General features: G+C 34.3%; 1 protein-coding gene across 2 annotated transcripts in view; it reads right to left on the reverse strand.

The window, feature by feature from the left end:
- Positions 1-236: 236 nt before the first annotated feature.
- The window catches only part of LOC110716384 (chromosome transmission fidelity protein 18 homolog), a 33029-nt gene continuing 14127 nt past the window's right edge, over positions 237-19138 (reverse strand). The window contains exons 10-22 of one of the 2 annotated variants that reach the window (XM_021894997.1): positions 14484-14557; positions 13753-13820; positions 12082-12150; positions 11892-11992; positions 11730-11811; positions 11539-11617; positions 10351-10438; positions 10108-10261; positions 9072-9263; positions 8935-8994; positions 7205-7491; positions 1798-1903; positions 237-631 (exon numbers count right to left, since the gene is read on the reverse strand). In XM_021894997.1, coding sequence (XP_021750689.1) covers positions 578-631; positions 1798-1903; positions 7205-7491; positions 8935-8994; positions 9072-9263; positions 10108-10261; positions 10351-10438; positions 11539-11617; positions 11730-11811; positions 11892-11992; positions 12082-12150; positions 13753-13820; positions 14484-14557 — 1414 coding nt within the window. In that variant the 3' untranslated portion in view covers positions 237-577. The remainder of the gene's footprint in view (positions 632-1797; positions 1904-7204; positions 7492-8934; positions 8995-9071; positions 9264-10107; positions 10262-10350; positions 10439-11538; positions 11618-11729; positions 11812-11891; positions 11993-12081; positions 12151-13752; positions 13821-14483; positions 14558-19138) is intronic. The other variant, XM_021894996.1, reaches the window with a different exon arrangement.

Raw genomic sequence — 19138 nt, forward strand, 5'->3', positions numbered from 1 at the left:
ATCAAGAGTATAAACGCTCAACATATTTTATTTATTTATTTTAGAATAAAAAATATATGTTTTTAAAAAAAGGTCAAACATGTAAAGCACTGTCCCAAACAGCGTTTTACACATTGTTTTTTTTTTTTAAAAAAATCAGGGATAAATGCTGTCCGAGACAGTGTTTTACCTTGAAAGGTTAGTTTGGTAAATAATTTAGCCACGCGTCTATTTTAAAAAATTGTTTGGTAATTAAGCTTAGTTTGGAAAATTGTCCCAATGTAATGGTATTTGGAATTTTATTTAGAGTTTGTAATCTCAATTGTTTTATACATGTAAAAAAAAAACACAAGTTAGCAGAATTTAAATGTAAAGTTGCTGTCGTCAAAAAAAAAAAAAAAAAAAAAAGTCCAATCTTATTGGGTACAACAATACAAATATTAAAACTGTAACTTCCATTGCAAAACGGGCATTTTTAAGACACAAGTCGATTTGAATTGACTCATTCGAAGTGAAATGCATCCAATTATGCAATATATGACCCAGATACTGAGGAATCCAAGTGACAACAGCATCCAACAAATGAAATTGAACTCCATCATCGTAAGAATTCACGAATACGCACAGGCCTCTTTACTGCATTTGTAAAGCCCTGCAAAATGGAACATCAAGCATGAAGAAATATCAGTTTAAGGTCGGTCCTGGCCAGAATATAGCAGCGTGCCAGTAACCTACATATCAGTAACGCTAGAAGCAGCAAAATTCCAAGGTATTCTATCATATAAGCTCAGGATGAGATGGACCACACGACAAAATTAAGCTACTCCACATAGACGGTTTCAAAACCTCCATTACACAGACTTAATGTAGATTTAAATAAGGCTCAGACCATTTACATGAAGACTTATCATAGGATGAAAAATGACAACTAATCTAACACCCCATTTTTCAAATAGCTACAGCATACCTGTCGCTTCATTATTATCACATAGAATCCCAATATTTACATAAGAGACTTATGGTGCCAATAGTTGTCACTTCAATATTATCACAGACTGCTGATTTGTGTTATGTGACAGCTTACAAGTTAAACATTGTGGATGGACTAGGGTTTGTACTGGAGAATGGGTTTTGTTAGAATGTTTGTATGAGATAATGGGTTTTGTTAAATCTATTTGCCCCCCTATGAATGACCCAACACGTTGGGCTGAAATCTCCTGTATGGCATTGGCCTAATTTTCAAGGCGTATATTCTGTTTCTGTTATGGGAGTATTATATAAACTTCGTAGGTTTTGACCTTAGCTATCGTGTAATCTGTAAATCCTTGAGATCAATAAAACTTCCTCTAGCCCGCTCATGGACATAGTTAACACTCACCATAAAATAGTTTCAGTAAATGGCAAGAAAAGACGCGAGCCAAAGCGCCGCTGATGAAGAAGCCACAAATGGTCATTATAGAGAAGGCACACTAGACGATATCATTACCAAGCTCACAACGGAAGTTATTGTACTTTATTCATTAAGTACTCCTTTGGTTGAAGTTTGTGCCGGTTTGTGCATCTATGTTAAGTTGACTTACACCTCAATTATAGACTTATTGTTGGTAAGAAGGTTCTCTTCTATGAGCATTTGAGAGGGGCAATTGGCCCCCATGTCTCTCCACCATATTTCTTTCATACGAAGTATTAATTAATACTAATTTTTACTTCATAGTGCAAACTATTTTAATTTTTGCAATCATTATAATTCTAGTGCTACTTGGTACAAGATCACCAAAACATCACTATCAAATTCAACATAGACAAATCACTACATACCTCGTTGAACTTGAATAAAAGATGATGCCCATCTCTCTCAGCGTTTGCTAGCCTCTCTTCTAAACTGTCCACATTGTGGCAACTCTTGTGGCCAATTTTTTTAAACCTGGTACAGTCAGCATGAGAAATATCAGAAAGCAACAATGACACATTCTCCGACAGACTGTGTAACACCCCGTAATTTTGTCAGTTAATTTTGTATTTAAAATTACAATGTATAATAAAACAGCAGAAGTATAGGGGGTGTTATGCCATACTCAAGAGTACTCCTTCTGTCCCATAATACTTGGGACTTGGGGTGGACACGTAGTTTAAGAAAACTACAAGTGAGTCCATTTAAAACATTTGTTTATTATATAAAGGATTCTTCTTTGTATTTCTATATTGTAAGAAAATAAAAAGTGGGAGAGGTGGGGACAGTGAGAGAGAAAATATATGATTTAATAGGGTTTTGGGGTTCGTGGTCCCAAAGAGAATATAAAAAAATATTTTTTTATTAGTGGTCTCATTCCATATTTGGCAACGTGTCAAGTATTTTGGGACGGAAGAAAATAGTAAATGTGTCAAGTATTATGGGACAGAGGGGTATAAGACAAGTACAAATCATCCATATAGAATTTAATCAAATTAAGTTTAAAATCTTAATAAAATACAATGACTTATTATAAAAAAAAAAAAAAAAATTAGTTAAATAAATCACAATAGATAAAAATCCCAAAAAATAGTTCTAAGTTCTAACTATAGTGTTATCACCAATGCATCATCATTCATATAAGTCTCATAATTACTTGTGGAAGACACGAAAACAAATTGTGAGCCATATCTCATTGAATGATTATTCTAGCACGTAAAGTATAACTATTTAAAATGGTTTATTTCGAAATAGTTTATTATGTCACCAAAATGAAAGAAAATACATCACGATCAAACCACCATTACACCTATCAGCCCAATTTTCACTATTTGGCATTGGAGATACACAAGTCACATTTGATGCACCTATGGTTGACTCGACCCTTATACTCAAAATGTGGATAGTGGCAGATTGCATATATTCCTTAATCCAGTTCTTTCAAATCCAAGTTCTCTGGACTAGGCTTGAAAAATGTTTGGTCTACATTTGGACTTAAAATTAAAAAAAAATGAAATTGAATTGAATATGTGAATCATAACATACCCCTCAATTTTAACTATGGAAATTTTATATTAGTTGGATATCTTAGAAGAAATTTTTTAAAAGGATCATTATTTGCTTTTCCATATGGTATCTAAGAGATGATGTTTTAATGCTAATTTTTTTTTTTTTTTTTTTTTTTTTTTTTTTTTTTTTTTCCATTTCCACATTTCTAAGGTAAGAAGCAGTCCTACGGGACCAAAACCTCACACATGCCAAATTAGCGGCAAAGGCCTACTAGGAGTGGGTGGGGTAGGCTAGGGAAGGGAATCTCTACTCCCAAACTGCCTATAGTGGGGATTGATTCTACAATCTCAAGGTTATAAGATACATCCCTTAACATTAGACTAATTACTACTTAGAGTAAGGGTGTACAAAAACAGGACCGGACCTGAAAACCTGAACCGGACCGTTGGGACCGGACCTGTAGGGACCGGACCTGTAGATTCAGGTCAGGTCCCGGTCATTGAAATTCAGGGATTCCGATTCCGGTCTTAAACCGGGGTTTTAGGTTCGGACCTAAAACCCGGTTAAATTGTATTTTAAAAAAAAAATAAATAAATAAAAAAAAATTCAAAAATCAAAACAAAAAGTTCAGTTTCCTTTCTAAACCCTAACTCCCTCACATTCACAACCTCACTCTCTCAATGTCCGTTCCTCCTCTTCCTCTTTCTCCTTCTCCAGACTCTTCCTCCTCCTCCTCCTCCATTTCCTCCATTCACGCCCATCATTTCTTCCTCCATTCACGCCCCTCTCTTCTCTCTCTTCCATTCACTCCCCTCATTTTTTTCTCCTCTTGTTTTGAAAAGGAATCAAGCGGAAGCATCGGTTGAAGAGATTCGACCTTGCGAGCAAGAATCGGTCTCCTTCTCCATTGTTTTAGGTGTTCGAGCTTTATACTTGGTAAATTCAGTTTTAATGGTCAAATTTGACCATGAAAATTCTAGATCTAGAGTTTTCACGGTCAAATTTTACCAAATAAAACTCATAATTGATGTTTATAAGAGGTAAGTATGCTGTTCTTTAATTTTTTTTCATTTATTTGGTTTTTTTGTCGGTGTTCTTCCGTTTTTTTGCGAATTTTTGGGTGAATTGGGCGAGCTGGGTGAATTTGTTGTGGTTGGGTTTTATTTTTTTTGCTGTTTTGGTTGTTATGGGTGGTTATTTTGGACGGTTTTAGGTGAGTTGTTGTTAGGGTTTGGATTAGGGAGTGTGGTGGAGGGGAAAGAGTAGCAACCGTGCAAAAAATAAGCTGTCCAAGATGCTTTGTCCTGTAATTTGAATTATACTCCGTAAAACGATTTAAGAAAGCAAAATAGGAACTACTTGAGCCATATAAAAAAATTAAACATCTTGATCTCTGTACTGGGCAGCATTATGGCTTAGAGATTAGAATTTTAGGGGAATCATTTGAGGTTTCTATGAATCCCAGAAAACATAGAAACAGTTTGTTGTGACCACGATTTGTGCATGCCATTAAAACCGAGTTTATTAGGAAGGGGAAGACTGGAAGAGAGCCGATCTAATGGTCCGTGGGTGTGGCCATGTGGGTTAGTATTAGGGCGGTTGTATATTTTCGTAAAGATTCAGAGCAAATTTGTTCCGGTCCAAGAGGTTATTTATTAAAAAAACGAAAAAAATACAAAACAGGTCTGTTCAAGTCCAAACCCGGACCGGACTTGACTGTTTGACCCGGATGCGGACCTGTTGAATCAGGTCCGGTCACCGGTCCTCAAAATTCACTAATTCAGGTCCCGGTCCCAACAAGTCCGGTCCGGTTTTGGACCGGTGTACAACCCTAACTTAGAGGGTGCTGGGGAAAGCTTATTGGGGCAAAATTAGTTGATTGACTACTACAATAAGCTAATAGGGAGGGTTTTGTAGTAAGCTGATTCAAAGGGTTGATTTTACCAAATAAGCTCATTTTCAATAAGCTGCTTGGAGGAGCTTTTTCATCAACTTATTCAAGTATTCTAAGGTGAAATGATAATTATATCCTTATTTAACCTAAAACCCTACCACAATAAGATATGTCACTGTTTAGTCATTTTGAATGCTCAAACAACTTTAAGAAATCAGTTATTTACCAAACTGAAACACTTAAACGATTGACTAATACAACATGTTAAAACAATCAGCTCGTCAAAATATGCCAAAACATACCACTTCGGCTTTACAATTTACACCAAACACAAACACAACATTAGGTTTTTTCTTTCTTTCTTTCTAGCAATTATTTATCTTATTATTAAAATAATGTATAGGCTGTATAAAAAAAAAGAATATATATTTTAAATTTGAATAGGATTTGGTTTTCAAAGGAGGAACATTTTAGAAACTTGGATTTGAATACTAGAGCCCAATCCAATTCATTCAAGTTACACCCATATATATATAAGCTAAAGATGGACACGAACAAACTAAACCAAAAAAGACCAAAATACTAAGGCCCCGTTCACATCGCCTTATTTTTGCTAAACTGAAATTATTTTTACTGAACTTAAATTATTTTTGCCGAACTTTAATTATTTTTGTTGAACATTAATTATTTTTACTAAACTGAAATTATTTTTATTGATATTCTGTTATGTTTTTTCTTTAAGTTACCATTTTTAGTAAATTGAAATTAGTTTTACTGAACTGAACTTATTTTTGCTGAACTGAAATTATTTTTACCGACTAAATATTATTTTTTAAGGTGAGGTGAACATGGTCTAAGATCATAAGAGTGGACATTTTTGGTTGCTAAAAATACTGGCATCTTTTTTTGTGTTTATTAGAGCTTCAACAATGTTTTCATGCAAGTTCAATACATAATCTTGCTCAAATGCTTAGCTTTAAAGTTGATTGGCTTTGAAGCTGCATAAACGAAAGGAGTATTTCCTTAGCAAATGAAGGTAGGATATTCTCTTGTATTTCCATTCTGTTTCATGAATAGAAAACCACCAAAATTCTCTGCTAGTTCACAAGAGGTGCGAAGCAAACCTCGTTACCTCTCATTAGTCAATTTACATGACATCACTTTGTAATTGAAAAGTGAAGAAAGTAGCATGCTTTACTTGAAGCTTTTTTGTTTCAAACCCCCCCCCCCCCAACCCACCCAAAAAAAAAGGGTCTTCAGCACCTTCAAAATTTTGTCAATAAGGTAAAAAGTGACCCACAAATTTTTGATAAAGTTAACAATGTACCATACTACCATAACTAACAAAAATGTGTTGTTTCTAGTAAATGATGGAGAAATGCTAGAAGAGTTTAGTAGATGGAGATCTAAAGTCTAGTCCTGATGGCGGCAGAGTTCAAAGAGCACCTTGTCTTATTTACATACTAGGATTTGCAAACTGGAGAAAATTAAGAGAGAGGTTCTGTTTGGGAAATGAGACTGAAAAGAGAGCATGACAAAAAAAGATGTAAGGTTATTATGTGATTACTTCATGTAATGAAAACCAAATGAATTTCCTTGTAGAATCCAATAAAGAATAAGCCTCCAAAACCAAAAAACACAGTAAATCCCCAAACACCCACATGGCCACATTCTCAATCAGAGTTTCATTGAATGAAAAAATCTTTCGGGAGTCCATTATCTGTTATAAAGGAACTCACACACTAGAGCATTAGGTTGAAGAAAGGAAGACACTCAAGATGTAGGGGAAAACACAAACGGAAAAACCTTGCTAGTAGAAACCACAGGAAAACTTTTATAAGATAAAGTAAGAGAGTTATAAGTGGATTTATGTAAGAAAAAGTTTGTAAAAAGTGTAACCTAAAGTGGGGACTGTGTAAGAAAATCATGCTTAGGTGGCACACTCTATGCTTTTATAAAATTCCCTTTTAAAACATAAAATCTTGATTTACTCCCATTTCAAACAGCAATGTCTACAACTCTCTTCGAGAAAGGTATACCACTGATGGTCACTCTGAATACTCGTTTAAGGACTAAATCATAATTGTGTGCTTTGCTTTTTTTTTTTTTTTTTTTTTTCAATCTAATTGTCAAACGGTTTAAAAACCTCAATAAAAACCATTTATAATTACATCATGGCTCAAGATTATCCAAGGAATATCCTCTTATAATCAAATTTGCACAAGGATGCAAAATGTATAGTCTAACTCTGATGAATTTAGGCGACATTCCAATTATACTGTAGAAGCCAGATCTATAACAAAGTAAAGGAGGACATTGGCATTCAAAACCAATATTATGATTTCACAAGAATAAATAAAATCGGATAATACCTGTCAAAGAAGTTAAAGGAACCAAAGGAAGGCTTCTTCACATCAGCTGCACTTCCACCAAAACCCAGGGGTGATGTACTTCTATGAATATTAGGTTTGCAGAAGTCTTTCTGTGACTTATTCATTGTTATCCCTTCATTGCTATAATCACACGGAGCCTCATGCATTTTGGAAGATTTTGGTCTACCATTTTCTCCATCCCTTGCAGCATTGTTATCCAGTTTAATGCTATCAGTTGAATGCATGGATTTGGCTATGCTTTCTTGGACTATCTTATGTTTTTCAACCTAAATCATATGACTACATGGTAAGATACAGAACATGCCAAGTTATAAGATATCAAGCATACATAGTTACTTACAGAAGAAACTAGAACACTGAAACTTAAGATCCTCAATAATACATAAAGCATTCAAATGGGTTATGGAGCATTGATATTTATATTAATGTTGTACCATGTATAAATTTTATTCAAATTTTGGCGCACCTCACCAATATCACCTCAACTAGACCAAATCACCAAAAAGGCACATGACCAATGTTATGCGTATTTCAAGTCATCTTAAGTTGATTTGAAGAATCTAAACTAATATATTAAAAAGCGTTCTTAAGAACGTCTATGTGCCACGTAGACCCCTCATTACGCCACGTCACATACATAATTCCTCAATACGCCACGTAACCCACTCAATTCTTCAATATGCCATGTCACCCAAGCAACCAACAATACTCCATGTTGTTTCAACTAATATATATATATATATATATATATATATATATATATATAATATATATATATAATATATATATATATATATAAGAACGAGGAGGTTCAAACACTCTAACCTCTTAGAAGAAAGATCATTGTTTAACCATCTAGGCTAATTGTCGCTTATGCTATAATCTTGCACACAAATAAACTAATACTATACTACAAAAGTACTGAAAATACATGCAAATTATTAAATGCCTTTAAAAAATTAGCAATTACGCAACTACAAAAGTAGCAACCAGGGGCAACGCCCGGGCTATTCACTAGTTATTTTATGATTGCAAGGTGACTAGTATTTCACAAAAAAAAAAATAAAAATACAAAGAACTATTTAAAGCCTTACAAAAGGTTTGAGATCATCTCAAACTGTTTTATTATTGTGAACTTTATAACCATGAACTTGAACTTAAAACATTACAAAAAGACACCACAACATACCCACTTTATGCATCCAACAACACAAAATTTCTCTCTTCCCACAAATAGGCATACTTCTGTATATAATTTTACTATATAATATTGTAAGTTTTGAAGTTTTGAGAAGGGTGGCTCATGTTGTAATGTTGACTTACTATTAGCTCTAAATAAAAAAATTTGTCTCTAAATGCTCATAGGCAGATAAAAGACTTGTTCATAACACACATGAGAAGCATCCCTATGTTTTATTTTATTTTATTCATTTTTTTTAACGAGAAGCATCCTAATGTTCAGTCATTATTGAACCTAAGAAAAAAAAAAAAAGATCTTTAAACAAGCTTTGATTTGCATTAAGAGTCTAAAACTCTAAACCATTTACCCCCATGCATGGAGCAATAAACTAATGGTTGATAACTAAATCCAAAAGCAACACAAAATAGTCTAAAAGGAGATTAAGATTTCAAATATAGAGATGATAATTGAGCACTCAACTTTGTATGCACAAAAAACATTCAAACATAGCTATATCATGCCAGCTTACCTCATATGTGAGTAATTGCTTCACAGCTGACGCTAATTCATAATGCCCAGGCTTGTAACCCTGACCAAACAAACTCAAAAATTAAAGAAGAGAAGTTAAATGAAAAGATCAGCAACTATCCAAACAACAACTCTTACCTTGAAATTCACAAAACCCGATATGGGTGGATCCATAGAAAATGACACGGCATCCAGTAATCCATCATGCACTGATTTATTTGCTGATGAATCTGATTTTGTGTTCTTATATGTTAGAGAATATAACACCATAGTGCCAATTAATTGAGCCAGATCAGTTTTCTCTTTATCTGATAGTAACTGCACTGCAACCTGTGGAAAAACAGTATAATCTCATCCATCAGAATTTAACCATTTATCACGATTTCATTAAAATTAGAAATTAGCAAGGAAAATATCTGACTTTGACCTGTCACTATTTATAATCATTTATCAAGATTTTACCATCCATCTCATACTTGACTTTGCATATATCAATATCCAAAACATAACTATAATATAATTTAATCACAAAGATTTGCTAGACTTTTGATATAAATTTGTCCCAGATTAACTCCTGTGTTTTTTCACAATTCGATATCTTGGCTTTAATTTCCAGTGGCAATAGGTAAGTCTGAAAGAATGATGAGACTCAGGGAAAGAGAAAATAATGGTTAAGCTTTGCGCGAAATGGGAACAACCAATAGATTATCCAACAATTTTGATGTTGGCAGGGTCTCCCTGTAGCCTGAAGTGATAGTGCAAGGCGTCATGGCAACAACAGCAAAGGGTATCCAAAGCATACATTTGCTTGATTCTTACTATTGGGTAAAGAGAATTCTATAACTACACACGCAAACTACTAAATTTAAGCCATTACATTAACAAGTTCAACTGTCAAGATCCATTCTCACCTTTTTCTTAATAAGGACCCTTCTCATTAGATCCTATTCCTATACATCATATATCTACCCATCTTAAGCTTTTATTATTAACTGAGTTGAGAGTATTTTAAACAACCAGGACTCAGGACTTTGAAGCCAATGACTAAATATTTTGAAAAAAATTACAGCAAGGCACAGAGAAACACATACAAACAGCATCGATACAATAATGACAGGTTTTACACAATTTATTCATCAAGGTAACGTAGAAAAGAATCAGGTAAGGTAATTACTGGTCTAACATCAGCTGGAGAGAGAATATGCAGTAATGGAGATATAGTATCTTCGACAAAAGAATTCGCTGATACATGCCTTGAAATACATGGTGCAATTTTAGATTGCCAAGATCTTAACCTTTCCAACTTTTCCATCAGCAATGAGCGATACCTGAGAGTTTGCTCCAAGTTATGAATAAAAGGCAATATTTTTCAGTTTTGGGCATTAATATCCAGAGGTTTTGCCACGATCGTAGATACCTCTGAAATGATTTAGGCCATTCAATAGAAGGTGTTTCTACACGAGCCAGCAGCTGATGTATTGTGATAGTGAGTGAAGGATAATACACTGCCAAAGAATGAGTTGTAAGGTATGTGAAGTGAATCTTCTTCAATTATATATACTACCTCCGTTAACAGTTATTTGCAACATTTACCAAAAAAGGGTGCTATCTATTATTTACAACAAAACTATTGCTTTCCTAATATAGTAACTTTTTTATGGTAAAATGACCAAAATACCCTCATTTAAAAATTATTAACATATAATACTACACATAATTACAAATTATTATAACCCTAATCTAACTTAATTATCTAAGCTTTTCCCCCAAACAAATCAGATCAATCCCTAATTTCATCTCCCCACCATCTCTCTCCTCCATCTTCATCTCTCAGTTCATCATCATCTCTCATCTTCTTCGATCTTCATCTCTCAGTTCATCATCATCTGGGTGGCTGTTGGTGGTTTGTGGGTGGGTTCGGTAAATCTAGTGCTAGTTGTTGTTTGTGGGTGGTTTTTGTGGTTCGTGGGTGGGTGTTGGTGGTTTGTGGGTGGCTATTTCGTGGTTCGCGGATGGTTGCTTCGTGGGTGGGTGTCGGTGGTGGTGGTTTTGGGCGGTTCGTGGGGGTAGAATCTGGATGGATTTGGTTTTTGGGTTTCAGATCTAGTGGTTCTAGGGTGGTTTTCGTGGTTCTTAAGTGGTTTTCGTGATTCTTAGGTGGATTTCGGTGGTTTGTGGGTGACTTTCGGTGATTTGTGGGTGGCATGGATGGTGGTTCGTGGGTTCTGGGTGGCATGGGTGGTGGTTCTGGGTGGCGTGTGGTAGTGGTTGTTCTGGGCGGTTCTTTTTAATTGTAATGGGTTTTTTTTTTTTTTTTTTTTTTTATAATAGTTAATTAAATGTTCATAACTTTCAATAATCATGTTTAAGAAGTTTTGCCTAAGAGTCCGAGCTGACCCCCTTTGTTGCAAATAACTGTTAACGGAGGTAGTATATATATATATGTATGTATGTATGTATATGTATGTATGTATGTATATACACACACACACACACACATATATGTATATGTATACATATATATATATATATATATATATATATATATATATATATATATATATATATATATATATATATATATATATATATAATTGCATCTTACCAGAAAGAGACATATTATGTGAACGTAGAACATATTGATGGAGTAAGTCAGAAACACCAAGAGTATCAAGGCAATGTACCTTCAAAAACCCATGAAATTCAGATGTCAGTACAGGTTTAACTATTGATTCAAGAATATTAATCCTTGTTAAAGTAGGAACTAAAGATTCACAGCATATGCACAAGGTCTACCGTCTTCTGGAGCATTGGGTCGTGATAACGAAGCTGCAAAAAGTTCTCATGAATTCCATCAAATATTAATTCATTATCGCTCCTGCATCATTGTGGCCCAAATTATCATCAAATGCGCTACGTGCATAGAAAGTATCTTTTAGCTACAAACACATTACCTACCGATAGGAAACCAAAGAGTACAAAAATTCATTTGCATCATATGACTTTCTTGAATTGATATCACATGCTCGGCTTTGCTTTGGTTTCCTCTTTTGGAATACCTAGAAAGGTTTGAGTGATCAGAAATGAAAATCTTTATACTAGATTTAGCCAATCAAGATCAAAAGAATCAGCCACTACTTCACCTCACCTCTTTCCATACATCAAAAATACTTCTTGTCATGTCCTTTCGACCAATCACTTGGGAGCTTAATGCCACCTAGATAAATCATTGTGAAGGAGTAGAGATGAGATTCAAATACAGGTCAAAGGCATACAATATCATCCTCCCCTCCCTATAAATAATGTATAAATTTCAAAGGCATACAATGTATAAATTTCTCTTCTTTAACTTCACCTAAAAACACTTATTACAAAGAAACAAACAAATGCAAAATAAAATAATAAACTAAAAAACAAAACAAAAAAATTGAATTAATATTCCCCGACAATACAGTTGAAATGGATAGGTACAAGTTCAAGAGAAAAGATGGTACTTCTTGACTTTTCCCTTGGACTAATAGTTTACCCCTACAACATTGTGTATATATGATGGTGTGTAAATTTGCCCAGACAATGTGCACAAATAAGCTCGAAAACATGAGGGCCGTGTTTAATATTTTCTTCGTAGACAAAAGATTAAACTGTAGAATATATTCCCTTGTTAACTAATTTGATGATTCCTCTTTGAGCCGCGAACTAAAATGTGCGAATTGGTTAGTGGTACATAATACAGCAGTACCCTTTAGGCCAGTTTAACAAAACTAGGTAACAAATTGCATTCCCATACCCATTATGTATATCAAAGCATATCGTTACTTGGGTAAAATTGTTTCAAATCAACAATTAGCAGTGGTCATCTAAAGCAATTTCCAAACCTAATTTCTAGACCACTTACTCCCTCCATTTGATTTTGATATACACATTTACTATTGACTCTTGTTTCTAGGAGAGTTGAGTGGGTGTAAAAACAATGGACATAAAGAGGTAAAATAGTACAACAATTAGCAGTATGGTCATCCAAAGCAATTTCCAAACCTAATTTCTAGACCACTTACTCCCTCCATTTGATTTTGATATACCCATTTACTATTGACTCTTGTTTCTAGGAGAGTTGAGTGGGTGTAAAAACAATGGACATAAAGAGGTAAAATAGTATAGTTAGCTAACCCAAAACAAAATAAATTATATAAAAAAAAAAACCACCTCAAAATGGAATTTGGAAAATGGGTACATCTTTCGGAAACAAAGGGAGCAGTATATTGAAGCAAGCAGATTTTCAGTGACTATAAAGTACAATACGAATTTGAACCCGAATTGAGACACAGTTACAAAAACATTCTCAAATTACCACTAGAATCCGTACGAACGGTACAACAACCAGCAGCTAAAACTATAAATTATTGAACACTACCTCTGTTACTAAAAGATACTTCAATTCTGAATGTTAATAATTTCAATACAAATGATATCTAATACTCCCCCTAAGATCTATAAGAATCCGTACGAGCGGTACAACCAACCACGCTAAAACTTTAAATTATTTAATTTATGCTAGTACTTTTTATAATACATATTTAAAGACATTGATACTACAAAAACGGCATTGAAAACTGTGCAATAAAGCAAATGGAAACATCTTTTAGGAACAGAAGTAGCATTTATTTGCAGAAGTCAAAGAATTAGCACTGACATATCTTTGCCTGAAGGAAGAGTTCAGCAAACAAAGTCAGCTGCATTTGAGTTCCCCACGGATAATATGGCAGATAACTAAAATTGGTCAATCAAAGTGAGTTTTTCCCAAAAAAAAAAAGGGAATTACCAGATTCAGAGATTCCTTTTTCTTGTGAAGAAACTGAATTGTGTTCAAGCACGAGCGTATATCACATTCTGATTAAAAAAAAAATCAAGCAGGCAAAGGAAAAAACAAAAAATGTATGAATCAATCAATTAAAGAAAAAAAATACGTTCATCAGTCATTTGAAACCTACACAAAATCAAAATACAGAATAAACCTCAGATCCTAGATTGGAAGGGAATCTGATAGAGCAGACACATGCTAGAATCTCAAGTTATCAAAGTTTGAGCAAATTAAGTTACAAAGTGTCGCACGTTTTACTCACAACTTCTAAGGCCTTTAAGAGACAAATGCATCATATGTCAATCCAGAGCTTCCTCTTTTAAGATTCAAAAATTTCAAGATCCTTTGCCTCATTTCCAAGGCTCCAAAAGACCAAGACCTGCCTGACTCCACCTTCGCTTCCCCTCCTCTCCGCCCCAACATCCCAAAGAAAAGGATAACAGAAAAAGCGAGAAGATTGCTCTCCATAACTATGTTTCCTACTTGAGAAGTGCTAATCACATTTTAGCAAGATAAAACAATGAGAACACCGAGTACAATGTTCTTCCATCATTTTTACATGATATCAGGCAACAAGGTAAGAATAAAAATTTCATCAAACATGGACATCAAAGGTCAAGCTGCAGAAATATCCAATTTCATTAGTTAAGTACAAAACACACAGCAAAGTGCTAACATGGACAGCCATTTACCTGTGCATTCAGCAAGTGCAGTCAATGCAATGGAACTTGTCTTCATTCCCTCCCTGCTACAAATGTACTTCAGCCTACAGAGATCATATTATAGTATCTGTCACTTTACAAACACTGAAATGAAAATGAGTGAACCCAGCGAGAAAGAATGCACCAAAACAAAAATATATGCGTGATGGAAAACTGTTGACCAGACTGTTGTAATACTGTCAAGCATTTTATAGCAGGCTCATTTTTATAAGTGAATTCTTGCTCCCTCTAATACTAGATTTACTTTCCCGTACTTAAGTTTAGTGATTAGAGAAATGGAAACAGAAACAGAAAAGGTGGTAATTGAAAAGAACTATAAGACCCTTTGTTTACACAAATTTCGAGTCTAAATAAATAAAGACGAGAAATAAAGTAATATACAAATTTTTCAGTTACAATGTAACAGGGTACAGTCTTTGTATTGTTGTTTATAAGAAAGTAAACTAAGTCCTCTGATTCTATTTGAGTGTAGGGTGACTTTAGATGATGTAAACCTGAATTTTTAAAGTTTTGTTTGAATTTACCCGAAGGAGGCTTATGAAGCTTTTATCCATTTCGAATGTATGCGAATGTATTTGAACACTTAACAAAAATTTAGTTAAGCGTACTTTTTAACTACTTTTCAGGGAGAATTTCAAGAGGACTATGTGAGTTCAAATGAATAATAGATCCTCTCCATTGGGAGGGAAAAGGTGTATTTATAGGATATTGAAATCCCTTATTGGACTTAGTAGGTTTGGGCTCAGCATAATTTACAGCTTTAAAGTCTTTAACGTGATCAATTTAATTTATTTAATTTATGTTAGTATGCTTCCAAAATAGGAATATGCTTCCAAAATAGGTGTTTTCAGCTTGATTGCTACACAAAAAGATTTCCAATAACTGTTAACTTATACATTCCTCCAATATTTTTTTTTGACACCATACATTCCTCCAATATCTACACCATATTCTTGTTATGATTTTCCTTTTTCTAACAACAATATATTTTGGGTGCACTTGGTTCTACAGACCCACAGAAAATCATTATCTGAATGATTCAGGGTTGCAAGCTCATTTTTGCAGTGAAAGCTTAGCATATCCTCTTTGAATTTGGAAGATGAGATTGGTTGTGAGGAGAGGATATGACTCCTAAGTTATTTGATCATGCCTCCTGGGGGCAACCCATGTTCAGTATTATATGGAGACACTCTTTACGAATTTACAGTGATATCAGAGAGGTTAAACCAGTGAGAAAAATGATTTCTCAAGGTAACGGATTGCCCTCATCCAATCTTTTCATCATGTACAACTCTGTTATCTTCCTTTGTTCAAAGCCCATCCTTGTGGCCTGGAGCTCAAGTGTCGAAATTTAGAAGGATGATTTTATAAAATTGGATTTGGTGTACCATCCAAAGCCACAGGGTAGTTAGTGTTTCTAACAGTGACCTCAAAAAATAATGCTATGGTACAAAAGGGATGGTGGAGGTTAATCCGATTGACCCGAGTCAGAGTCTGAATCCGACTCACATTTTAAGGGTCCGAATCCGGTCTGTTTATTCGGGCATCCGGATTGATCCAAGTAATTTTCTTTTTTTTTTTTAGAATAATATGTTATATACTTATATATGCTTGTATTGTCTAAGTAAAAAATTCGAAAAATACCCTAACAATGATATTAACACTAACTACACCGTATATTTTCTCTAAAAGAAATGATAATTATTTCGTTTTAGAAAAATAAATCTACTAATAAAACTCAAAGCATCGACCCGAAATGACCTGACCCGATCTTGACCCGACCCGAACTTCACCCGATATATGGACTCAAAAATTGACCCGAACCAAATGACCCAACCCGAAACGACCCGAAGTGTTGACCCGAAACAACCCGATCCGATCCAAATATATGTTGACCCGAATTTGACCCGACCCAAAATGACCCGACCCAAACGACCCATTTGCCAAGTCTAATCTATACTAATATTGATTATCTTCTCTACATAATGAACCTATGTCAGTTTTTGAATATGGCAAACTGGCATGCATGGAAGCCCCTTACCCCCCCTCCCAGGAATGATTGAAAGGTATAAAGCGGTGCTGATTTGATATATTTGAAGTATCATACAATTAAAGAATATGGAGAATTTTAGGTTATGGATGGGAGATTCACCTAGTGTATTTCGTGCAAAAATTTCTAGAAGAGAAGCAAAAAAAGACATACGAGGTGTAAGAGCAAAGGTTAATCGGGACCTTTGATGTGTATATTTTATATGAATTTTACACTGTCTCCTATAAACTTTTACCCCCCCCCCCTTTTTATATTTTATATTTTTTAATTTAAGTGTTACACTTTAACCGACATATAGTTTTAAGTAAATTAATTGACTTTAAAATAAAAAGATGTAAGTGGTGTAGTTAGAGCATTAAAATATTAAAGAAAAGATACTGGGGTTAATATTTTATTGAAAAGTAAAGTATATGAGAGGGAAAGAAATCAATAAATCAATCAAACAAAGCCTTAATCCCATAAATAGGGTAGAAAGGGAAAGAAATTATAAAAAAAAAAAAAAAAATAGTGGTGGGTTTGAGTAAGGACCGTGAGAGGAGTGATATATACTATTAAAATGGAGTATTTAGCCAAAAATGAAAGTGTTACACTTTGTAGACACCTGATTGTATCTCCCCAAAACCAAACCCAGTGTTGAGTACCTTTCACGTCTTTAATTATCGAGTTAGGTGAAGAGTTGAAGAGTTTCGTAAAGTTTTCTTTAGCCTTGACCATTCTAACCTTTCTTTAAATGTTTTAATCCAAATCATTTATTTCGTGCCTTTCAACCCAAAATCATTCATTTCGTGTCCTTAAAATCATTCATTTCATGTCATCTTCCGACGATATATTATAAGCCCAAATCCGAGTTATAACGAAGAAGTTATGGCTAAAATACTAAACTAAGCCCAAATCGAACCTTTCCTGCGACCCAATGACCATGTGGAGGGTCCATTAACCTTAAACATCATCCCATAATCCCTTAGGATTTACTATTAGCTTCTGGAATCCTCTAAAAGGTTCTAATTTATCCTGTTTTTGAAAAGATAAAGACTTGGAATTTTATATCGGATAAAACACTTGTCTTTTAATGATTTTAATTCTGATAAAATTAGAATACGTACGGACACACGATGAACCCAATTTGATTGGAATTCGGATTTCGTAAGGATTCTATCTTTTGAAAAATATCGCCGAGCGATAGCAATATCGCGTCGCGACGGAAACATTGCGCCGCGACGGAAATATCGCGTCGCGACGGAAACCTGTTTTACTCCGAGTCGGATTCTAACTCTTTTCTAATCTTTCGACCCTCTTTTTTCTTATAAATAGAGATCGTTTTCCCCCGTTTTCAATCATCAACAAGCTTATCACCAACAATCATCATCTTAATCCCTCTCTAAGCTATAAGATTCTCTCTCTCTCTCTCTTTCTTAGCCTTAGCCTAAACACATCACACACCATACGTCCTTTGCAAGACTTGAATACTCCAAACCCTTCTCGTAGTTGCCTTCGACCTCGACGTGAAAGGTCGATAGATTTGAGGGTTTGGTCCCTAATCCTTAATTTCAATTCTTATTTTTATTTATTTATTTGGTTTATTTTTCTCTTGAAGTTACTAACGTGTTTATTGTTTTGATAGAAAGAGATACGAGGCATCAAAGTGAGTAGATCTACTATCTTTATTCCTTGCTTTTGACATAGAAATCATGCTTAGAATAGTATTTCAATTTCTAGTATCATGCTAGGATGCTTTTATGATTTCTAGTATCATGTTAGGATGCTTTCATGCTTGTTAGTATCATGTTAGGGTGTTAGCTAATATTTCTAATATCATGTTTCTAGTATCATGTTTAGGATAAAGCTTTGACTTTTATTATTAGTGACATGTTAGGGTTTGTTATTAATCTGTTTAGTATCATGACTAGGATCTTGCTAATTATGTTTTATTATTTATTATTATGATGATGATTTGTTATGTCAATTAATTATATGATGCTTGATTATTCATGATTTATTGTTATTGCTTGATCACGTTCTCTTTTGCAGGTTTAAAGGAAATTTGTACTTGAAATCACGCCTAATAAGATAACTAATAATTTGTTTTAGGTTTAATATGATTTTAATTCAAGTGATCACCAATAATAGATTTATTTGTGCATTAATAATAAACCAACGCAGATTGACCAGGTTTAGGATTATCTTGTTGTATGTATGCTGATCGGAAAGCACAAATGAATATCATAAGAATAAAGTAGAGGCCGATTTAGGGCGGGTTCAATCTCTTTTAGGTTGGATTTGTACTATCATCCCCGAATATCCAGTCATGGTTCCGGACCACTATGGAGTTAGCGATCTCCGTGATCGTGAATGCATGATCACAGTGGGGCTCAAAGTTGATATTTGAAATATTCTCTACACACTTATGAAGGGAGGTAGTGGATTTAAGTTGTCTTCTACTAACAATTCCTCCTTTTAGTGTTATTTGTGTTTTAGAATGAATTTTATAGGAACCGTAGATTTTTACATAGCTTTCCACTCCCTCTATTTTTTTTAAATGCATCAATTACTACTTTCGGTTTTTTTTTTTACTTTG

The sequence above is a fragment of the Chenopodium quinoa genome, unplaced genomic scaffold (genome assembly GCF_001683475.1).
Source record: "Chenopodium quinoa cultivar QQ74 unplaced genomic scaffold, ASM168347v1, whole genome shotgun sequence".
NCBI lineage: Eukaryota > Viridiplantae > Streptophyta > Magnoliopsida > Caryophyllales > Amaranthaceae > Chenopodium > Chenopodium quinoa.